Source organism: Cucurbita pepo, chromosome LG12 (assembly GCF_002806865.2).
Source record: "Cucurbita pepo subsp. pepo cultivar mu-cu-16 chromosome LG12, ASM280686v2, whole genome shotgun sequence".
In the NCBI taxonomy this organism is placed as follows: domain Eukaryota; kingdom Viridiplantae; phylum Streptophyta; class Magnoliopsida; order Cucurbitales; family Cucurbitaceae; genus Cucurbita; species Cucurbita pepo.
The window spans coordinates 7,204,462-7,223,351 of NC_036649.1; the positions used below are offsets into that span (position 1 = coordinate 7,204,462).

Below are 18,890 nucleotides of genomic sequence, written 5' to 3' on the forward strand. Positions count from 1 at the left end.
ATAGAATGTACGAAGTCGATAATTTCGTAAAATCTCAAGTATTTTGCTTTCTTGTATTTTGCTTTCTTGTGTAGGATTATCAATCGTTTGGAAGTGATTTTGAAGATTTTGTCAAGTTCAAAAGTTCAAATGCGACTTCAACTATTCACTATATTTGATTTTGTATCAACATTTTTACAAAAGCATTTAAGTCGGATGCCTTTCAACATCTGAAGAAGAAGCTTGGCGTCAAGTTCATGAAGAAACAAGTTTTGGAGAGAATGTTAGATATTAAAGTTTTGGGTGCAAAGTATCAAAAACTTATTTTAGACCCTGTAAACATAATTTAATTCAAGCAAAAAATTAATAAAAAAAAAAAGATAAATACAATAATTAGCATACTTGATGTTACTTTACGTCAATAAAAAGGCTTCGCAACTTCAATCTCTAGAGAATTATGAAGGATTACTACAGACAAGATGGCACAATAAATTATCCAGTGGAAACAGTACATTCCAACCAATGTAAATGCTGGCGTAAAGACATATTCTTTGTCAAATATAACAAAATTGTGATATAGCAATGAAATTACTATACTTATTCCTTAAATAAATAAGCAAAAAATTAAATATATATATCTAACTGCCACAATTCTCTTCTGTTTCTGAATTTTCTCCAACAGAAGCTGTGAATTTTCGTCGTTCATCAGCGGAAGCAGTTATCACAGGCATCCAAATATCAGCAGTATCGCTCAACAGAGACTGCACCTGTGGGTCTGCAGCCATTGCTGAAGATATCATTTCATCCACATCATCTAGCTTTTCAGATAGCTTATCCAACTCCTTGGCAATTTCCAACTGAGTAGAACGCAAAAAATTAGACATAAAAATCAATCTCTTCAAGAAAGTGTTGGCAATTGGGCAGAGATAAATGCAATGAATGTATAATGATAACTAGACTGACTTCATCAAGCTGCTTTAAGGACTTCGAGGGTACTTTCGTAACTTCAAGACCAAGGGCTTCGATCTTTGTACGCAATTCAACTTCTTCCTGGTTAGTGAGTGATTCCACCTACAAATAAATGTATGTTTAGGAATGAAAAGTGCAGATAAGTTCCCTGAATTTCCAGGAATGGATAGACATATCGAGCAAATAATTGATTGCATTATATTAAACAATGGGTACTCTCTGAAACAAACATAGTTCAAACAAGAGCTTGAAGAAACTTGTCGCTGCTTCCCCCACCAGCTTCCAAAGGGGGTGGTGCAACTGCAGTCTTCATGTTGATCTTGATTTTGTGTACGTCTTGAGAGGGCATGGTGTCAATCCCACATCAGAAAAATGAAGAGACCACACAATCTTTATAAAATAAATGGATTACGTCTCTCATTGTCAATGGATTTTGAGATAAAACTCCATATGTATCTAACATGGTATCAGAGCCTATAAAGCTCTAATGAATATTCAGTCTAAAAACAAATTGGGATCGGATTCAAGAGTGGCAAATCCAAAGAGGTCCCATCTTGAGGGGCATGTTGAGGATTCCACATTGGAAAGATGAATTACTCCCCTCATTGCTAATTGGTTTAGAGAAGGAACCCATGTTTATCTAAAAGCATGTGCTTCCGTTAAATGATATCATAAGTTCATAACAATTTTATGAAATTAGCTCTTCTCATTCCATGGTCAATAATAGACAAAGACGTTCACCATTTTTGCCCAAAAGTTTTCTACTCAATGCACAATGCATTTAGTAAATGGCAAACAAACGAGAACTGGAGAATCTTGTAACTGCTTCCCAGTGCAATTCCCAAAGGGAATGGTGCAACAAAAATTTAGATTCTGTATGTACTTTGTATCAAATGATATCATAACCAAGGTTGTTAACTCGTGAAACAGAAGAGTGTCAAAATTAAATTTTAGTATATCGTGTATCATAATGAACCATGCATGTAAGTTTCAATTTGGTAAATAACATTGAAATATAGATATAATTGCAAAGCATGAAATAGAGAAATAAAGAGCCAAATATTAATAACTCCAACATAAGTATGAACAAAATTTCTTGACCTCGTAAAATGTCTTCTTTATAATATAGAAGAACTTTTGAAGTTTAAGTAAAGAAAAAAAAAATCTTCTCATTTCTGGTTACAGATAGCAAATTTAGATAGCATTTCTCAATCAGCTCCAAGCAAGGATGAAGAAACTGAAGAATTTATTATTTTCAATTTTGAACAACAAGATAGTAAACTACTTCTCAGACTTTTCACTGCTACCATGGCAATTCAACTTGACTTCAATGGAAGAAATAGCTCCCAAAACTCCAGTCCTTTAGCATGTGCTCACCTATAACGATTAAAACCAAAATTTTGTATTGCCTCTTAGATATATCAATCCACCTGCCCATGGAGTGAAACACACAATGCCTCAAGTATGAACCCATATCTATGAGGAATCTCTCCAACACCATTGTAAATTTTTGTTCAAAGTGTGCTTTTGGTTCTATGCCCTCTTGCACTTGAAGTTTCCTTTTCGCATCAAGTATCATTGGCCAAACGCCCTTCACAATATCATGCCCCTGTCCTATCCTACAGCCACACTCATCCGCATGTTCAACAAATAACTTTAGTTTTGCATCAATGACTATGTCTTTTACAAGTAATTGTTCTCAAGTCTTTCGTAGTTGGTATGTTGTAGGCTGGCTGGATAGAGGCTAGTCTTTTTTAATGATTCTTAATACTAAGATCAGTGTATAAGTTTTTCTTCCAACCAGATGTACGAGCTTGATTTTTGCAAATATCCTCACTGGTTGAGATGTCTAGAGATCGAACTGTGAAGCTAGAAGCTGAGATGAAATGACCGGAGGGTACTAAAGATCAACGCAATTGTACGGTAGTCCAGGTTGCACATCATGTCCAAGTGATAGCAGAACTCAACATTGTGTTTGCATCATTACATTCCTAGGAATGGTAACATGATCGAGTCTTTAATGGCTAATTAAATACGGGGGAAATTGATTGTCCTCCGCTCTGGATGTAGTTCATTCAGATCTTGAAGCTCGCTCACCTCCTCTTACCCAAAAAACGGTAGAAGAATTTCTAGAAAGTACCTTCCTTCCAATAACTAGAATTCTCCCCCATGCCCATTGGATTGTCACATTCCTTATTAGATGTCACTATGCCAAATGGTAAAAACCATTGACAGAGGCTAATCCCAACCCAAAAATTGTTCCAAAAGGGTGAATCTAACGCATTAGACACTTTAATTGAAGAAAAGCACTCTATTAGGTTAGATATGTTCCAAGGATTACATGTACTTCACACTGTCTCTGTATGGCCAACCATCCCCCTCCTTCTTCCTGTAGTAACTGGTAGTCACTTCTATTCCAAAGTTCTTTAATCTTTGGAGGGAGTCTTCGTGGCCATTTTATCAAGAGATTATGTTCCCCTCCCTAAGTTATCCATTCCAAGCCCTTCCCAACTCTAGTGTACAGCTTCAATGTGCTGGTTAACAAGATGGCTCAACTTTTCGACACTTGTTACCCATAAAAAATCTCACTTTCCTTTTTATAATCGGTGCTACTAACCTTCGTAGTTTCCAGTAACATGAAGAAAGTTCAAACACTGGATAAAGTACAATTAGTTGATGGATGGAGAATATCTTGATTCACGACGAGACAATTTTTTGTCATTGAGGGGAATGAAGACGCAAACTTAGAGATTTCACATCCCATGAATGAGGCTCGGTGCATAATAATAAAAGTGTAGTGTGACTGTGAGAATATAAATAAGACTTGAAGGAGTATTCCTTGACCCAACCCCATGTCAATGTTATGAAAAATAAAATTTGAGCCGGTTTTGGAAGAGAAATCAAAATGTGTGAACTGAGAGGTGTTGGTTACTTATCACCGTAGAAGGCATTACCAATATAAGTATTGTGGCGAGTTTGGTAGGTAAAACACAAAAGAAAAACATGATACATGATCCATGAACATGACAATGTTAGGAATCACGACTCTCCACAATGGTATGATATTGTCCACTTTGAGCATAAGCTCTCATGGCTTTGCTTTGGCCTTCCCCAAAAGGCCTCGTAATAATCCTCAGCAGACAATTAACGCAGAACAAGGGTAGTAAGGGAAAATTTGGTTGGTAAAAACCGAGTTCAGGAGTTAGATCACTATGGTTCTCTTAAATGTATACTTCCTAACACTGAATTAAAGTTCAAACTAGGGCAGTGTACATCAATAACCAATTGCATAGTAAGACCCCTCTTGCTTGCTACTTTTTGCATAGACCATTATCTTCTACTGCAACAATGCCCCAACGTCATTTATAAATAATTGAAATGCCAATTACCTTCTTCTATGTTTCTTAAGCATACACAGAATTCTTACATGCTTAGAACAATTTAGCTATACGCAGTGCCCGATAAAACACGATCCAACCAATCTTCAACCACCCAGCACTCAAGGATCAATGTTCGAATGAAATTAAAGATGAGAGAAGGTTTAATCAATAACACATAACAGGAAACACTACAGCCCCAAAATTCGCCGTCATGGAGCCCCAACACCTATTTCTCTGTAATTAAAAATTTCCCAAAATAAATACTAGAGAATAAAATATCGACGCAACGCAACATCGGTCATCGAGCAAGCACCATCGAACTCGAGCCTGATTATTTACTCACTTTTCCAAACATCTAAAAATCCACAATCAACCTAACTCGTCGTTCTAATGGAACGTCTCGACAATACCTAGATGACAAACTAGTCAATTCCAATCCATAAATACTCTTCAATCACGAATAGAATTATAAAATCGAATAGGATATATGAACTAAACATTGAAAAATTGATGAATCAGGAGGAAAGTCGTGCGAAATTGCGACCTGGTGGAGAAGACTGGCAAGAAGGTTGAACAGTTGCTCGTCTGCCTTCCCTTCCTGATCCATGTTTTTCTGTGATCGGCTTCGGAATTTACTGAGAGATGTTTCGGGATTTCGGTACTTGTAGAACGAACGACGACCAATCTGATCCCTTTGACGATGGATCGGCGATTATTGTTGCCGATGTGACACGTTCTATCGTTTGCATGAACCACGGAATACGCATTGACCAATTAAATCCAAATTTGGATAACTATTTTATTTAAAGCTTTAATTATTTTAAAAAATAACAAATACTATTGCATAAAAATTAAGTAAGGGCATACATGTAAATTAATGTGATAATTAATATGAAAAAAAATTATTTTAGGAATAATATTATAAATAATATCAATAATAATTTTTAGGTTATACGAAATGATATTAATAATTTTAATCTTCAAAATCTTTAAAATTTTAACAATTAGCCCAATAATTTTAAAATTTAAGAATTTTAATAAAATTTTATAAATTATAGAATATAACTTATATACGTGTTATATATATATATATATTATTTATTTAATATGTCTCTAAACTTTTAGAATAAACTTATTTAATATAAATTTTGATAATATTATAATAAATTTTTAATTTTTTAATTTTAATTAATAGAAAATATATGGACTTAACCAAAAATAACTTACGTTTGATATGTTTGAAAATAATTTCAAATTTGTTAAAATTACTTTTATTATTTTTAAAATCACTCCAAGTACTCTTTTTTTTATGATTTAAAATAATTTCAAATTTTATAAATTAATTACTTTAAACAAAATTACAAATATATTATTTTATTTTGATTTATTAGTTATGAATTAATGTTTATATGCCAATTTAAATATTAGTGGACAAAACACAAATTATCCTTACAAAAGTTGATGTTTTAATCTCAATTTTGCAACTGTCCAATTAAGGTAGAATAATATTAAAAAAAGATACGTGTTTTATTTTACTAAGATTAATCGTATGCATGATTAGGTAGATAAATTGATTATTAATATTAAATAACATTACTTATTACTTAGCCATACTGACGTTAATTACTTATCTAGGTGTTCTAATGATCTCTTGACAACACGTGACATGGTAAAAGAAAAACAAAATACCAATTAGGTAAGAGAACGAGCAAACATGAATTGTATTTATTATCTATTTGTCTTATTTTATTATTCAACTAGTTTAATTAAGCATGTTACAGGTTGTTACCTGGGGTTAATTATGGTTTGTTGATTTAAATAGCATATCATATAATATTTTAATATATCGGGACATTAAATGTCAAATTTAGATTTCAAATCCTTATTTGAATCTTAAGTTTGAGTCGTTATATTTATATATATATTTAAAAAAATTAAATATATTGACAATTTAGATTATTTTTCCCCATAATTATTCATAAAAAATGTTAATTTAGCAATGATGAGATATGATTTAGATAGTTAACCAAACATAAAAAATATGACATAATATGTAGCCAAACATTTTGGTACGTTGCTTAAATGGCTCATCACACCTGATTCTAGTTTATAAAATTACCTGTTAATATTAATTCACACGTAAAAATAAATAACACAAACAATATATTTATCCACTGAAAAAACAATTATGATTTGATTATCCACTGAAAATTTATCAAAATTTACTAAAATTTAAAGAAATATACCCTTTATCGAGTAAAATTTTAATTTAATAGAACATATAAGAAATTATTTTTTAAAATTTTAGATAAAAGTATATATTACATTTTAAGTCAATGATTTTAGTCTCTCACTTTAATATATATTTATTAAAAACATTTTATAACTTGACCAAGTGCCATGCAGTTGATTCTTCGCCATTAAGATTTTAAAATGTGGACGTCGTTATTTAATGTGAAATTGTGGACTAAAATATCGATTAAGATTTTAGTCTCTCACTTTAATATATATATATATATATATATATTTATTAAAACATTTTTTATTTTAATAAATATTAATGTGGACGTCGTTATTAATGTGAAATTGACAGGATATGACCAAATTTTAATTATATATATATATATATATCACATAAATTCAGCAAATTTAAAGCATCTTTCGGATAAGGAAAAAAGAAAAAGAAAGGCATTATAGAAATAATAATAATAAACAAGTGGGAAGTGGGATCTTTTTTTATTTTATTTTCTATTTTTATAAAGTATGCTTTACCATACTTTTGCTTTTTGGACGATAAATATTTTACAGCAAAGTATTAAAGTTAGGCAGAAAAAATGGTAATATTACCAAAAAAAAAAAAATAATAATAAAATAAAAAAAGACTTCAAATAAGTCTTCCTTCTATTGATTTTCGTAATGAATTATAAAATATTAATTTATTAATTAAAAATATTTAATTTAAGAAATTTCATTTGAATCATTTTCTAAAATACGGTGACTAATTATGGGCTTCACAAATTCAATCGTAAAATTAAGAAAAATACGATTCGGCCAGGTTATCCTGAAATTCTGTGCATGAGAGTAAAAATCGTGTGTGGCCAAGCTCAGATGAACCCGTCAAAAGAAGTCAAACTAAATTGACAAGTCAACTACCAGATTCGGCTGGGTGGCCGACGAGAAAAATCATTCGTCGTCAGTCGAATGGGTCTGTTCGTAAATATCAGAAGTTCATGGGCATTGGAGGAAAGGCAAAAGTTGAAGGGGTACGTGGCATGTTGTGATTGGGTAAAGGCTTGGAACTGAGAAATCGGCGCGTTTTATTCAGTGATTCGTCCACATACGCAGTCGTCTTCTTCCTCCCAGTTCTTGCTGCTGTATTCCTTTCTCCCCGCTCTCTGCTTCGTCCCAAATCTCTCTCTCTAACTATTTGAAAATTTTCAGTCTTTGAATTTCTCAAGCTATGTATGAACATTTCATTTACTGTTGTCTTTGTTCTTTGCTGTCGAGACTTTGTAGCTAGCTTCTTTTTGCTTTTTTTTTTCTTCCATTACTAGACGGCCCACTTCTCTCATTCTTTATCTCGACTTTTCGTTTGTTTTTTTGGCGATCCCGATCACTTCTTTTGGAGCTTTGATTCAAATTCTCTGCTGCTTAGCTGAACGAGCTCGGGTACGGCCTGATGGATTTGGACTGCTTTTTCTTTTTTCTTTTTGATTTTGTTACTTACTGCTTGGATTTTGGTATTTGGTAGTGAATTTTGGATTGGTGGATATGATTTCGAGGTCGATTTTTGGATGAAATGTGGAATTGGAATTTATCGTACTTATTGTTCTTGCTTCGTTGCTTGCTAATCAAGCTTCAATCTCTTTATTAATCTACTAGTTGGTGGGGTTATGTTCCTTTTCTTCCTGTTTTTGATTTCTTGATATTAGAATTGCAGCGAGTTTATTGATAATTGCTTCCTCGTTCACTCTTTCAATTGGTTCTCTTTTCTGAATCCACTGTTGTTCCTCTCGCGAGCTAAATTTTGAAGTGGGAATCTTCTAAATTCATGTCGAGTTTTTGTTTTTAGGCTTTGAGTTTAAGAATTTCTCTGGAAACTTTGCAGGTAGACAGGAGTACTGGTTAACCATGGCTCAACGAAGGGCTTCGGATCAACCACCGGGTAAGAAAATCATGCGAGCCCAAACACTAGGGAATTTAGCTGAGTCGATCATGGACAGTGAGGTGGTTCCTTCTTCACTCGACGAGATCGCGCCAATTCTTCGTGTTGCTAATGAAGTCGAGGCAATCAATCCGAGGGTTGCTTATCTATGTAAGTTGCAGCAACTTTGCTTGGAAATTTGGAACTCGTTTAAAGTACTACTTTCTTCTTTGATTCAACTGCTGAGGAATTATATTCTTGAAGAATTACTTCGAGAAGAAAATTGATGTTAACTTCAGTGAACCATTGCGTTTTCTGGGTCAGGTCGATTTTACGCATTTGAAAAGGCTCACAAATTAGATCCCACTTCAAGCGGACGTGGTGTTCGGCAATTTAAGACAGCACTGCTTCAGCGTCTAGAGCGGGTATTTCAGTTCCTCTGTCTGTTCTATATCTCATGAATATCTATTTGTAGCATAGCGGACTACCCAAAATCATCTGGGAGTAATGTATTGGTTGGGTTTGTTAGGAACCACAAATCTCCACAATGGTATGGTATTGTCCATTTTGAGTATAAGTTCTCATGGTTTTGCTTTTGGTTTCTCGAAAAGGCGTTGTCTTACTAATGGAGATTATTCCTTACTCATAAACCCATAATCGTTCTCTTAATTAGCCATGTAGAACTCCTTCCCAACAATTCTCAACAATCTTTCCCTCAGACAAAATACACCATAGAGTCTCTCCTGAGGCATATGGAGCCCTCGAATAACCTCTCATTAATTGTGGCTCGACTCCTTCTCTGGAGCCCTCGAACAAAATACACCATTTATTTGACACTTGAGTCACTTTTGACTACACCTTCGAGGCTCACAACTTTTTTATTCGACATCCGAGGATTCTATTGACATGGCTAAGTTAAGGACATGGTTCTGATACCATGCTATAAATCACAAACTTCCACAATGGTATGATATTGTCTACTTTGAGCATAAGCTCTCATGGCTTTACTTTTGGTCTCCCTTAAAGGCTTCGTACCAATGGAGATGTATTCCTTACTTATAAACTCATGATCATTCTCTTGATTAGCCAATGTGGAACTCCCTCCCAACCATCCTCAACCGGTTTTGCTTTGATGGTAGCTATATATTCATACCAAAGAAAAAGAAAAGTAATGAACTGTAAAAATGCACCTTGCGGTGAAGATATCCATTTAGACTAACTTCTTTTCATCTATGTTGCTGAATGGAATTGCTGCTTTTCAGGAAAATGAAACAACATTAGCTGAAAGGCAAAAGAGTGATGCTCGTGAAATGCAGAGCTTCTATCGCCATTACTACACAAAATATATTCAAGCCTTGAACGAGCCTGGCAAAGCTGATCGGTAGTTTTAAGATAAATAATGTAGTTCGCTTGGTTGTTTGAATTTGTTGCACTGCATTATTTGAACTGATGGTTCTCTTCCTGATCAGTACCCAACTGACAAAAGTTTATAAAACTGCCTCAATCCTCTTTGAAGTTCTGAAGGCTGTGAATCAAACAGAGGCTGTAGATGTAGCTGATGAGGTAAAAATGATAATATTATAATGTAAACGTTGCAAGATATTCGTCTGTTCACCTTTTATTTGATTACTTGCAGTAATATCTTGAATTAACCTGTCAAGTGCTGTTTGTGCACATGACTACTGATGATATGTTTTCTTCTCTAAGATTTTGGAAGCTCACACCAAGGTTGAGGAGAAACAACAGATGTATCGACCATTTAATATACTTCCTCTTGATCCTGATAGTGAAAATCAGATAATCATGAGAATTCCTGAGGTGTCATCATGTTATCTTTCATTTTTTCGGGTTCTAGTTTGAATCTTCACGAGCTTGATGTATATTAGCACCTATTTGCTTTTACAGATTCAAGCTACTGTCACTGCCCTTCGTAATACCCGGGGTTTGCCATGGCCAAAGAATCACAATAAGAAAGTAGATGAAGATATCCTTGATTGGCTTCAAGCCATGTTTGGTTTCCAGGTGATTAATGAAGTTTATTGAACTGGTGTAGACCTAATAGGAGAAAAGCGTTCTTAACCTTTTATTGATGCTTTGAAAGTGAAAACTAGTACTTATTCTAAACGAGTGAAAAAACTAATAAACGGCCAAGAACTTAACCTAGAATTTAACAAGAACTATTCAAAGATTCCAGTAATGAAGCTTCATCATAAACATATTTTCACTCACTAATTGCAGGAGGGAAACGTGGCAAATCAAAGGGAACATCTGATTTTATTAATTGCAAATGTTCAGATGCGCCAGTTACCGAAGCCTGATCAACGACTCAAGGTTTTATTCTGCTCAACTTTTCTTTTGCTTCATAGTCTCTATTTTCTGCTAACCCTTTCGCATTTTAGTTGGATGACCGTGTTCTTACAGAAGTCATGAAGAAGCTTTTCAAGAACTACAAAAAATGGTGCAGGTATCTGGACCGCAAAAGCAGCCTTTGGTAAGACTCTGTTAGAATTCAACGATCTATCTAGTTAGTCTTTGTAGGAATGTCAGCACAATAAAACTTCTGCCTTTTGTTACAGAGAGAATCTATTTGTAATTTACAGTCCAATAAACTTTTAAACCATTGCTATCTTATATATGACTTTCATATTTTGATAGGTTGCCAAAAATCCAACAAGAAGTTCAGCAGAGAGAGTTACTATATATGGGGTTGTATCTTCTTATATGGGGAGAAGCTGCAAATTTGAGATTCATGCCCGAGTGCCTTTGCTATATATATCATCATGTATGCATTAGCATCTCAGTATAATTTGCTTAAACCTGTATACCTTTCTTTGCCTTTTGCCTTTTGTTTTGATCATATTCTCGAACTTGACCTAACACTTGGAAGAATTTCTACTTAAATTTTCAAGTTACTCCAAGAAGTGGTGATAAGATAGCTGGAACCAAAAGTTTCCGAACTTGAGCAATTTACATAAGTGTAATTGATTCCTCTCTGTTAGTTGACTCTATGGACTCACTGTACGACGTTAAAACTTTATAGATGGCATTTGAATTGTACGGTATGTTGTCTGGAAGTGTGAGCCCAACGACAGGAGAGCACATCAAACCAGCTTATGGTGGCGAAAAAGAGGCTTTCTTGACGAAAGTTGTTACTCCAATATATGACACTATATCTAAGGTATTGCATATAATCTTCTTGATCATTGAAATAGGTTGGTTTCCAGTTCCTTCTGCGAATTGATAGCTGGGTATCTCCTTCATTCATAATTTGCATTTATAGGAAGCAAGCAAAAGCCAAGACGGTAAATCAAAGCATTCACAGTGGAGAAATTATGACGATTTGAATGAATATTTCTGGTAAGCTTTTTGTCATCAGTTCATTTCTACTCATATTAAGTTTTCTAAAATTTGAAGAATTTCGGTGGTGCACTTTTGTAGGTCTATTGATTGCTTCCGCCTTGGTTGGCCTATGCGATCTGATGCTAATTTCTTTCAGCGTCCTCCAGAACCAGTTAGAGTTAACAAAGATGATGTATGCAAATATTTCAATTTCTGATATTTGTTTGTCCATGTTCTTGTAGACTCATATTCACTAGAGGAACATAATTCTTTTAAGAAAAGAGGCAGCTTATTTAGCCATAAGATAAATCGTGATCCTACGCAAAATTTTGTTTAGGTGTTATCCATTTAGTCTCTCCATGGTACATTAGTTGAGCCAAAAATATTAAATGGCTTTCTAAACAATGAATAATGATCTCCTCCCCCCACAGTTTCTAGTCTATAGACTTCTTTGCTGGAATAGTGTACTCATGATGATAAAATGTATCATTTTCAGGAAAAGAAACTAAATGGTAGAAATCGATGGATGGGAAAAGTTAATTTCGTGGAAATACGTTCATTTTGGCACATATTCAGAAGTTTTGACAGGATGTGGAGTTTTTTTATATTGTGTTTTCAGGTAAGTTACTTGTCGTGGCTTCTTTTCTTTCTTTCCTTTTATTTTCTTTCTTAAATTGGTAATATTGTTGGAATATGTTCTCCAAGGCAATGGTAATCATTGCTTGGAATGGTTCAGGAGATTTGGGTGCAGTTTTCGAGGCCGACGTTTTTAAGAGAGTAATGAGTATCTTTATAACAGCTGCAATCTTGAAATTCGCACAGGGTATTGAAAACTTGTTCATTTCTTCTAATGCTTCTCGTTTGGTTATTTACGTAAAAGAATGTGCTCTACCTGTACTTCATGTATATTTCAATTCACTAAAGCTTCTCTTATGTTTCTTATACTTCCATGCTAGGATTTTTCATTTTAATATGTTGTTTAATTTCAAATAAATTTGAAGAAAAAAGCACAACAAAGATAGAACATTGGAGCATTCATTTATATGCTTTTGGAATACACTTTTTTTCCTCTCTTCATAAGATACATAACTATCATTGTCAAAGGGGATTTACAGAAGAGGGGGTAGAGGAGGTATCCCCACACATCAAAGGATTAAAAGTAATCTATCAGCTGGTGGGTAATTGAACTATGCTATAATTACAAAATAAATTAGAAGAGGGAGACCAAGTAGAAGCAAAAATTTTCTTAGATTGGACCTGTTTTCTGTAGAGTTAGTTGAGTTGTGCTAACATGGCCTTTTTTTTTTTTTTTTTCAGGCTGTTGTTCTTTTTTAATATTATTTTGTACTTCATTTTTTTTTCAACACATGGATATTCGTTTTAGATCATAATTGGCTACCTCTGCTTCATTAGATCAGTTGAGAAGAAATAACCAGTCAAATCTCGTTGAATAGCCAAACCTCTCTTAAATACAAGTGCACAGGCGGTTAAACTTAAAACAACTATTAACAATAAAACTAAAATATAACAGACTAACCAAACTATTCTTAGGACCATGGATCTCCACAATGATATGATATGAAGCACAAGCTCTCATGGTTTTGCTTTTTGTTTCTCCAAAAGGCCTCATATCAATGGAGATGTATCCCTTACTTACAAACCTATGATCATCCCCTTAATTAGTCAATGTGGGACTCCCTCCCAACAATCCTTCCCTCGAGCAAAGTACACCATATAGCCTCTCTTGAAGCCTATGGAGCCCTCGTATAGCCTCCCCTTAATCGAGGCTCGAGTTCTTCTCTAGAGCCCTCGAATAAAGTACACCAATTGTTCGATACTTGAATCACTTTCGACATCACCTTCGAGGCTCATAACTTCTTTGTTCGACACCTGAGGATTCTATTGACATGGTTAAGTTAAGGGCATAACTCTGATACCATGTTAAGAACCATGGACCTCCACAATGGTATGATATTGTCCACTTTAAGCATAAACTCTCATGACTTTTTTAGTTTCTCCAAAAGACCTTAAACTCTCATGACTTTTTTAGTTTCTCCAAAAGACCTCATACCAGTGGAGATGTATTCCTTACTTATAAACCCACGATCATCTCCTTAATTAGCCAATATCGGACTCCCTCCCAACATTCCTCAACAACAATTTTTTTTTTTTTTTNTTTTTTTTTTTTTTTTTTTTTTTTTTTTTTTTTTTTTTTTTTTTTTTTTTTTTACATTGTATATTTATTTATTTATTTGTTCCATTTTCAGCTGTTATTGATATTGTCCTAAGCTGGAAAGCAAGGAAGAGCATGTCCTTCTATGTCAAGTTAAGATACATTCTCAAAGTTATATCAGCTTTGGCATGGGTTATAGTTTTATCTGTAGCGTATGCCTTTAGTTGGAAGGATACCTCTGGCTTCACACAGACGATCAAAAGTTGGTTCGGGAATAGTTTAAGCTCACCTTCCTTCTTCATTGTAGCCATTGTTATTTACTTATCTCCAAACATGCTTTCTGGGCTGTTGTTCCTTTTTCCAACAATTCGGCGTTACCTGGAACGTTCAAACAATAAGGCTGTGATGCTCATGATGTGGTGGTCTCAGGTAATGAGATCAATGCTTCAACCTTCGTATTAGACAAATCATTTCCGGTTTTGGACTAGACCACAAAATACTTGAACGTTAAAACTGGTGCTTTTTCTTTTTCAGCTTAGTATATAGACACTTCATAGATTTTGACTCTTGTCTTACGAATTATTAATCAAATGCTTGAATCCATTCCAGCCTCGGCTTTATGTAGGAAGAGGAATGCACGAAAGCTCATTTTCACTCCTGCAGTAAGAAGTTTGATCTTGGGTGTTGAGTAGGCAAGCTTAAATCATCATGAACTTCTCTTAATTTAAGTTTCTTTCTGATTTTCAGGTACACTTTCTTCTGGGTTCTTCTGATTATATCAAAGTTAATATTCAGTTACTATCTAGAGGTACTTATCCGATTCAATGCTTAGAATATAAACTTTTCCCCAGGATTTGAAGGAACCCCATTTATTGATATTTATTCAAATTCGTTTATCACAATTTATTTGGTCAGCGTAGTTAACAGGCCTCAACTCTAACTAACCATAACATCTTAACCAGACCTCACCAATAGTAATGTACACCCACATGCTAAAACAGAAGACATGAATTTGCCTCATAAAGCTGTGAGCTGAGAAGCTGGCGAAGCTTTGGTAAAAATTCTGCAATTTGATCTTTCGAAGAGACAAGTTGAACTGACAAATACTTTTCATCCTTCTTTTTGCACGCGCATGCACACACACAAAAGGTCTTGTTAACATTTACATGAAATATTGGATAGCTGTCTCAAGGAAATATCAGAAATATTATAGATAAGGAGGATTCTGCAAAAAGATGTTTAGATCACAAGGCAGCCATCATAGCCAGTACAATTCAGCTGCTGTTGACTGAGAATATAAAGTTTATTTTCTGCCTCAGCGGAAGACCCTGAGATAGCTCTGTGTTTGATCAAACACATTTCCTGTACAAGCTAAGGAATGAGGGTCAACATTTTGAGATAAATTTGGTTTGACTTACGGACTGTTGTAGTTTAATTCAAGGAAAGCAAGAACTTTTCTTTACAAAAAATTGAAAACGTCATAGAGCCTTTGGAAAGGAGAAACGAAGGTAGAAGTATTAAGTTGGCATTTGTTAGTAAGACAACTAGTAGGAATTTAACATCCTAGGTTGAAGGCCGCCGTAGGGTTTGAATCCATTTTTCCAAAGTCCTTTTCACATGTATCAATGCCACAGCCAATTCAGAGTGGTTCTTTATTAGTTATCAGCATTTCCATTGGCAGTGACGTCTAGAAATAATTCAAACAATGTTTAAAGTTTTTGTTATTTATGTGACTCTTTAGGTTGCTGTGGTTACACTGTACACCACTATTTTCTTCTTATGTTCAATCTATAAAGTATCAACCAAATACATGCCATCCTAACGTTGTTAAAATGGGAATAGATTGATGAATGAATTGTAGGGAGAGTGCAGATTTATTGACAAGTTAGAAATCTAATAGTACAATGCTTCATACAATAGTTAAGAAATGTTTGTCAAAATGTTATGATCTAGTTGGTGGTTTGGAAATTGTCTTAATGCAGTGTATTATTCATTACTACTGTTGCCTTTTGCAGATTAAGCCACTTGTGGGTCCAACAAAAACCATTATGCGAGTTCATATTGGAATATATAGATGGCATGAATTCTTTCCTAGAGGTTAGAGCATATCGTAACATGAGGACAAGCAATGATCAGTTTCCCTATGAAATGAATTTTCATTATTTTTTAATTTTCTAAAAAATATTATTGCAGCTAAGAATAACATTGGTGTCGTGATCTCAATCTGGGCTCCCATTGTTCTTGTACGTGATTATGCATTCAAAAATTACATCAGCTNAAAAAAAAAAAAAAAAAAAAAAAAAAAAAAAAAAAAAAAAATTACATCCGCTAATCCACTATTTCAAAGCATATTTCTCTTTCTACTGGGTATTTTACATAAGCTACTTTTTGTAGGTTTACTTCATGGATGTGCAGATTTGGTATGCCATTTTCTCCACAATATTTGGGGGAATTTACGGTGCATTTCGTCGCCTTGGAGAGGTAGTGGAACTTCATTCTTTTTATCCTATTCCTAAAATGTCTCACAATAACCTTTAGTCCTAGTCGCCCCTCCCTTTGACAAAAATTATGTTCATCAAACGCACAGTCACATATCTACAAAACATTTTTCACTTGTTTTAGTTTCTTTTCACATAGTTTTAACCTGCATATGTAAGCTTTTGAATCTTGGAACTGTACTCAATATTGATCTTGTAATTAGATACGAACATTGGGAATGTTGAGGTCTCGATTTTTATCACTTCCTGGTGCTTTTAATGCCTGCTTGATTCCGGTGGAAAAGAAGGATCATACTAGAAAGAAGGGGTTGATGGCCAATTTAAGTCGTAAATTTGATGAGGTTTGGTACTACCACTTGACCTAGATAAGTAATATAAAGTTTTTCCTCCTTGAATGAAAGGATTATTCGATCTTACTGAGATAACTATAAAATAGATAACACCGGATAGAGACGATCAGGCTGCGAAGTTTGCTCAAATGTGGAACGAAATAATTATTAGTTTCAGGGAGGAGGATCTGATAAGTAACAGGTGAGATAAGTTTGCAATCTTTGTACATCTGACACTCCATATTTTCATTACAACAATCTCAAGTTCTTAATTTTTTCCGTTTTGTTCCAGGGAAATGGACTTATTACTTGTACCCAACTGGATTGACCCTGACTTGGCCCTCATCCAGTGGCCTCCCTTTTTGCTTGCTAGCAAGGTGTTATATCCTTGCCTACTTTATTTTTTATATATTCGTCTGTACTTGGCAAGGTGTTATATCTTTGTCTACTTTATTTTTTATACGAGTTCCGCTTAATCTGTTATAACTTTATCCTGTCCTTGTTATGTAGATACCGATAGCATTGGACATGGCCAAAGATAGCAATAGAAGAGACCGGGAGCTTAAGAAGAGACTAAGTACAGACAAATATATGCTCTGTGCTGTTCGAGAGTGCTATGCATCCTTTAAAAGTATAATTAATTTCCTGGTTCTTGGAGAACATGAGAAGTTGTAGGTTATTCTCATTAATCTTAAGAAAGTACGCAGTTTTGTCCACTTATTATGTTTCTCTAACTTTCTGTTTGTTTTCTTTTTCCAGGGTAATAAAGGAGATCTTCACCATAATTGATGATCATATAAAAGAAGACAATCTGATAGTTGAACTAGATATGAAAACTCTTCCTAATCTCTACCATCAATTCGTTCGGCTGATTGAATATATGGTGATTCTATCTTCTATATAACATTTATATTTTTATTTATTTCACTTGTTATTGGTTATTATTATATCTCATTGTTGCAGCAAAATAATAAAGAGGAGGATAAGGATCAGGTTGTAATAGTCTTGCTGGATATGCTAGAAGTTGGAACAAGAGACATAATAGATGAGGAGATTTCCAGGTATGTCTTGTGGCTAGAATTGCCTTTCTTCTATACCAGTGTTTCCATTTATTTTATTCCCCCTCTCTGTAGTTTGGTTGAGTCAAGTCATGGTGGATCCTCTGGAAAAGATGGGAAATCAAGATCACTTGATCGGCTTTTTGATAAACTCAACTTTCCAATTCCTGAAACTGAAGCTTGGAAAGAAAAGGTAAGTTCCATGTGATATGAAAACTTGATACTACATGTTTTGACGATGAACCAATTAGATACAAATTTCGTTAATGCCAGAAGACCTTGCACAAGGCTATTTGTATATTCTTTTTTTCCAGTTACATCTATGTTTACATTCTTTTCTCTTTAGAAATATCTGTAGAACTCTCCCTTGCGTTAACCTATAAGCATTTGCAGATTAGAAGGCTCCATTTATTGCTTACTGTTAAGGAATCAGCTATGGACGTGCCATCAGATTTAGAAGCCAGGCGGCGTATATCGTTCTTCTCCAATTCGTTATTCATGGAGATGCCCCCTGCTCCAAAAGTTCAAAATATGCTGTCATTCTCGTAATGTCTTGACTTAGAAACTTTTAATAATGAAGATATTGACAACTTATATTAAAATTTTGCTGGTGGTAATACATATGATAAACTTTCCCTTAATGATTCTGTATCAATGGAATTTCCTTTTTCTTGGCCTAGTGTCCTTACACCGTACTACGATGAAGATGTTCTCTTCTCTATGAATCTTCTGGAGAAGCCAAATGAAGATGGAGTGTCTATTCTTTTCTACTTGCAGAAGATCTTTCCAGGTTCTTTCTTGCTCTTCTCTTTGATTTATTATATATCGTTGAAGTTCCACTTTATAAGGCTTATAATTCCAACAGAGCAATGGACGAACTTTCTTGAGCGAGTCCAGTGTAAAGGTGAAGAAGAGTTGAGAAACAATGAAGAGCTTGAAGAACAACTCCGTCTTTGGGCATCATACAGAGGTCAAACATTGACCAAGACGGGTAATATAACAGCACCACCAACACCCCCCC

General features: G+C 34.4%; 2 protein-coding genes across 4 annotated transcripts in view; one reads left to right on the forward strand and one right to left on the reverse strand.

The window, feature by feature from the left end:
- Nucleotides 1-418: 418 nt before the first annotated feature.
- LOC111806741 lies at nt 419-5,104 on the reverse strand. Its single transcript, XM_023692178.1, has 3 exons — nt 4,873-5,104; nt 943-1,050; nt 419-836 (listed from the first exon to the last, which is right to left on the reverse strand). Exons 1-3 carry the CDS (start codon nt 4,933-4,935, stop codon nt 618-620), a joined length of 390 nt encoding a protein of 129 aa, XP_023547946.1. The 5' UTR covers nt 4,936-5,104; the 3' UTR covers nt 419-617.
- A 2,568-nt stretch (nt 5,105-7,672) lies between these two features.
- The window catches only part of LOC111806358 (callose synthase 1), a 16,638-nt gene continuing 5,420 nt past the window's right edge, over nt 7,673-18,890 (forward strand). The window contains exons 1-31 of one of the 3 annotated variants that reach the window (XM_023691625.1): nt 7,673-7,997; nt 8,437-8,643; nt 8,797-8,897; nt 9,735-9,853; nt 9,942-10,035; nt 10,180-10,290; nt 10,378-10,494; nt 10,711-10,803; nt 10,872-10,963; nt 11,128-11,254; nt 11,513-11,650; nt 11,753-11,829; nt 11,911-12,004; nt 12,308-12,430; nt 12,517-12,634; nt 14,079-14,413; nt 14,594-14,646; nt 14,732-14,792; nt 16,000-16,081; nt 16,178-16,227; nt 16,379-16,465; nt 16,686-16,823; nt 16,919-17,013; nt 17,104-17,188; nt 17,322-17,482; nt 17,571-17,694; nt 17,775-17,872; nt 17,945-18,062; nt 18,263-18,414; nt 18,550-18,659; nt 18,735-18,860. In XM_023691625.1, the coding sequence (XP_023547393.1) occupies nt 8,460-8,643; nt 8,797-8,897; nt 9,735-9,853; nt 9,942-10,035; nt 10,180-10,290; nt 10,378-10,494; nt 10,711-10,803; nt 10,872-10,963; nt 11,128-11,254; nt 11,513-11,650; nt 11,753-11,829; nt 11,911-12,004; nt 12,308-12,430; nt 12,517-12,634; nt 14,079-14,413; nt 14,594-14,646; nt 14,732-14,792; nt 16,000-16,081; nt 16,178-16,227; nt 16,379-16,465; nt 16,686-16,823; nt 16,919-17,013; nt 17,104-17,188; nt 17,322-17,482; nt 17,571-17,694; nt 17,775-17,872; nt 17,945-18,062; nt 18,263-18,414; nt 18,550-18,659; nt 18,735-18,860 (3,463 nt within the window). In that variant the 5' untranslated portion in view covers nt 7,673-7,997; nt 8,437-8,459. Of the gene's footprint in view, nt 7,998-8,190; nt 8,214-8,339; nt 8,361-8,436; nt 8,644-8,796; nt 8,898-9,734; nt 9,854-9,941; nt 10,036-10,179; nt 10,291-10,377; nt 10,495-10,710; nt 10,804-10,871; nt 10,964-11,127; nt 11,255-11,512; nt 11,651-11,752; nt 11,830-11,910; nt 12,005-12,307; nt 12,431-12,516; nt 12,635-14,078; nt 14,414-14,593; nt 14,647-14,731; nt 14,793-15,999; nt 16,082-16,177; nt 16,228-16,378; nt 16,466-16,685; nt 16,824-16,918; nt 17,014-17,103; nt 17,189-17,321; nt 17,483-17,570; nt 17,695-17,774; nt 17,873-17,944; nt 18,063-18,262; nt 18,415-18,549; nt 18,660-18,734; nt 18,861-18,890 lie in introns of those variants that run through there. The other 2 variants (XM_023691626.1, XM_023691627.1) reach the window with 2 other exon arrangements.

Excerpts from the sequence above, each read along its gene's own strand:
- LOC111806741 (XM_023692178.1), bottom strand. The coding sequence starts at position 4,935 with ATGGATCAGGAAGGGAAGGCAGACGAGCAACTGTTCAACCTTCTTGCC. Across the intron at positions 1,051-4,872 it reads TTGCCAGTCTTCTCCACCAG|GTGGAATCACTCACTAACCA; the intron begins GTCGCAATTTCG and ends ATTTATTTGTAG. Across the intron at positions 837-942 it reads CCTTAAAGCAGCTTGATGAA|TTGGAAATTGCCAAGGAGTT; the intron begins GTCAGTCTAGTT and ends CGTTCTACTCAG.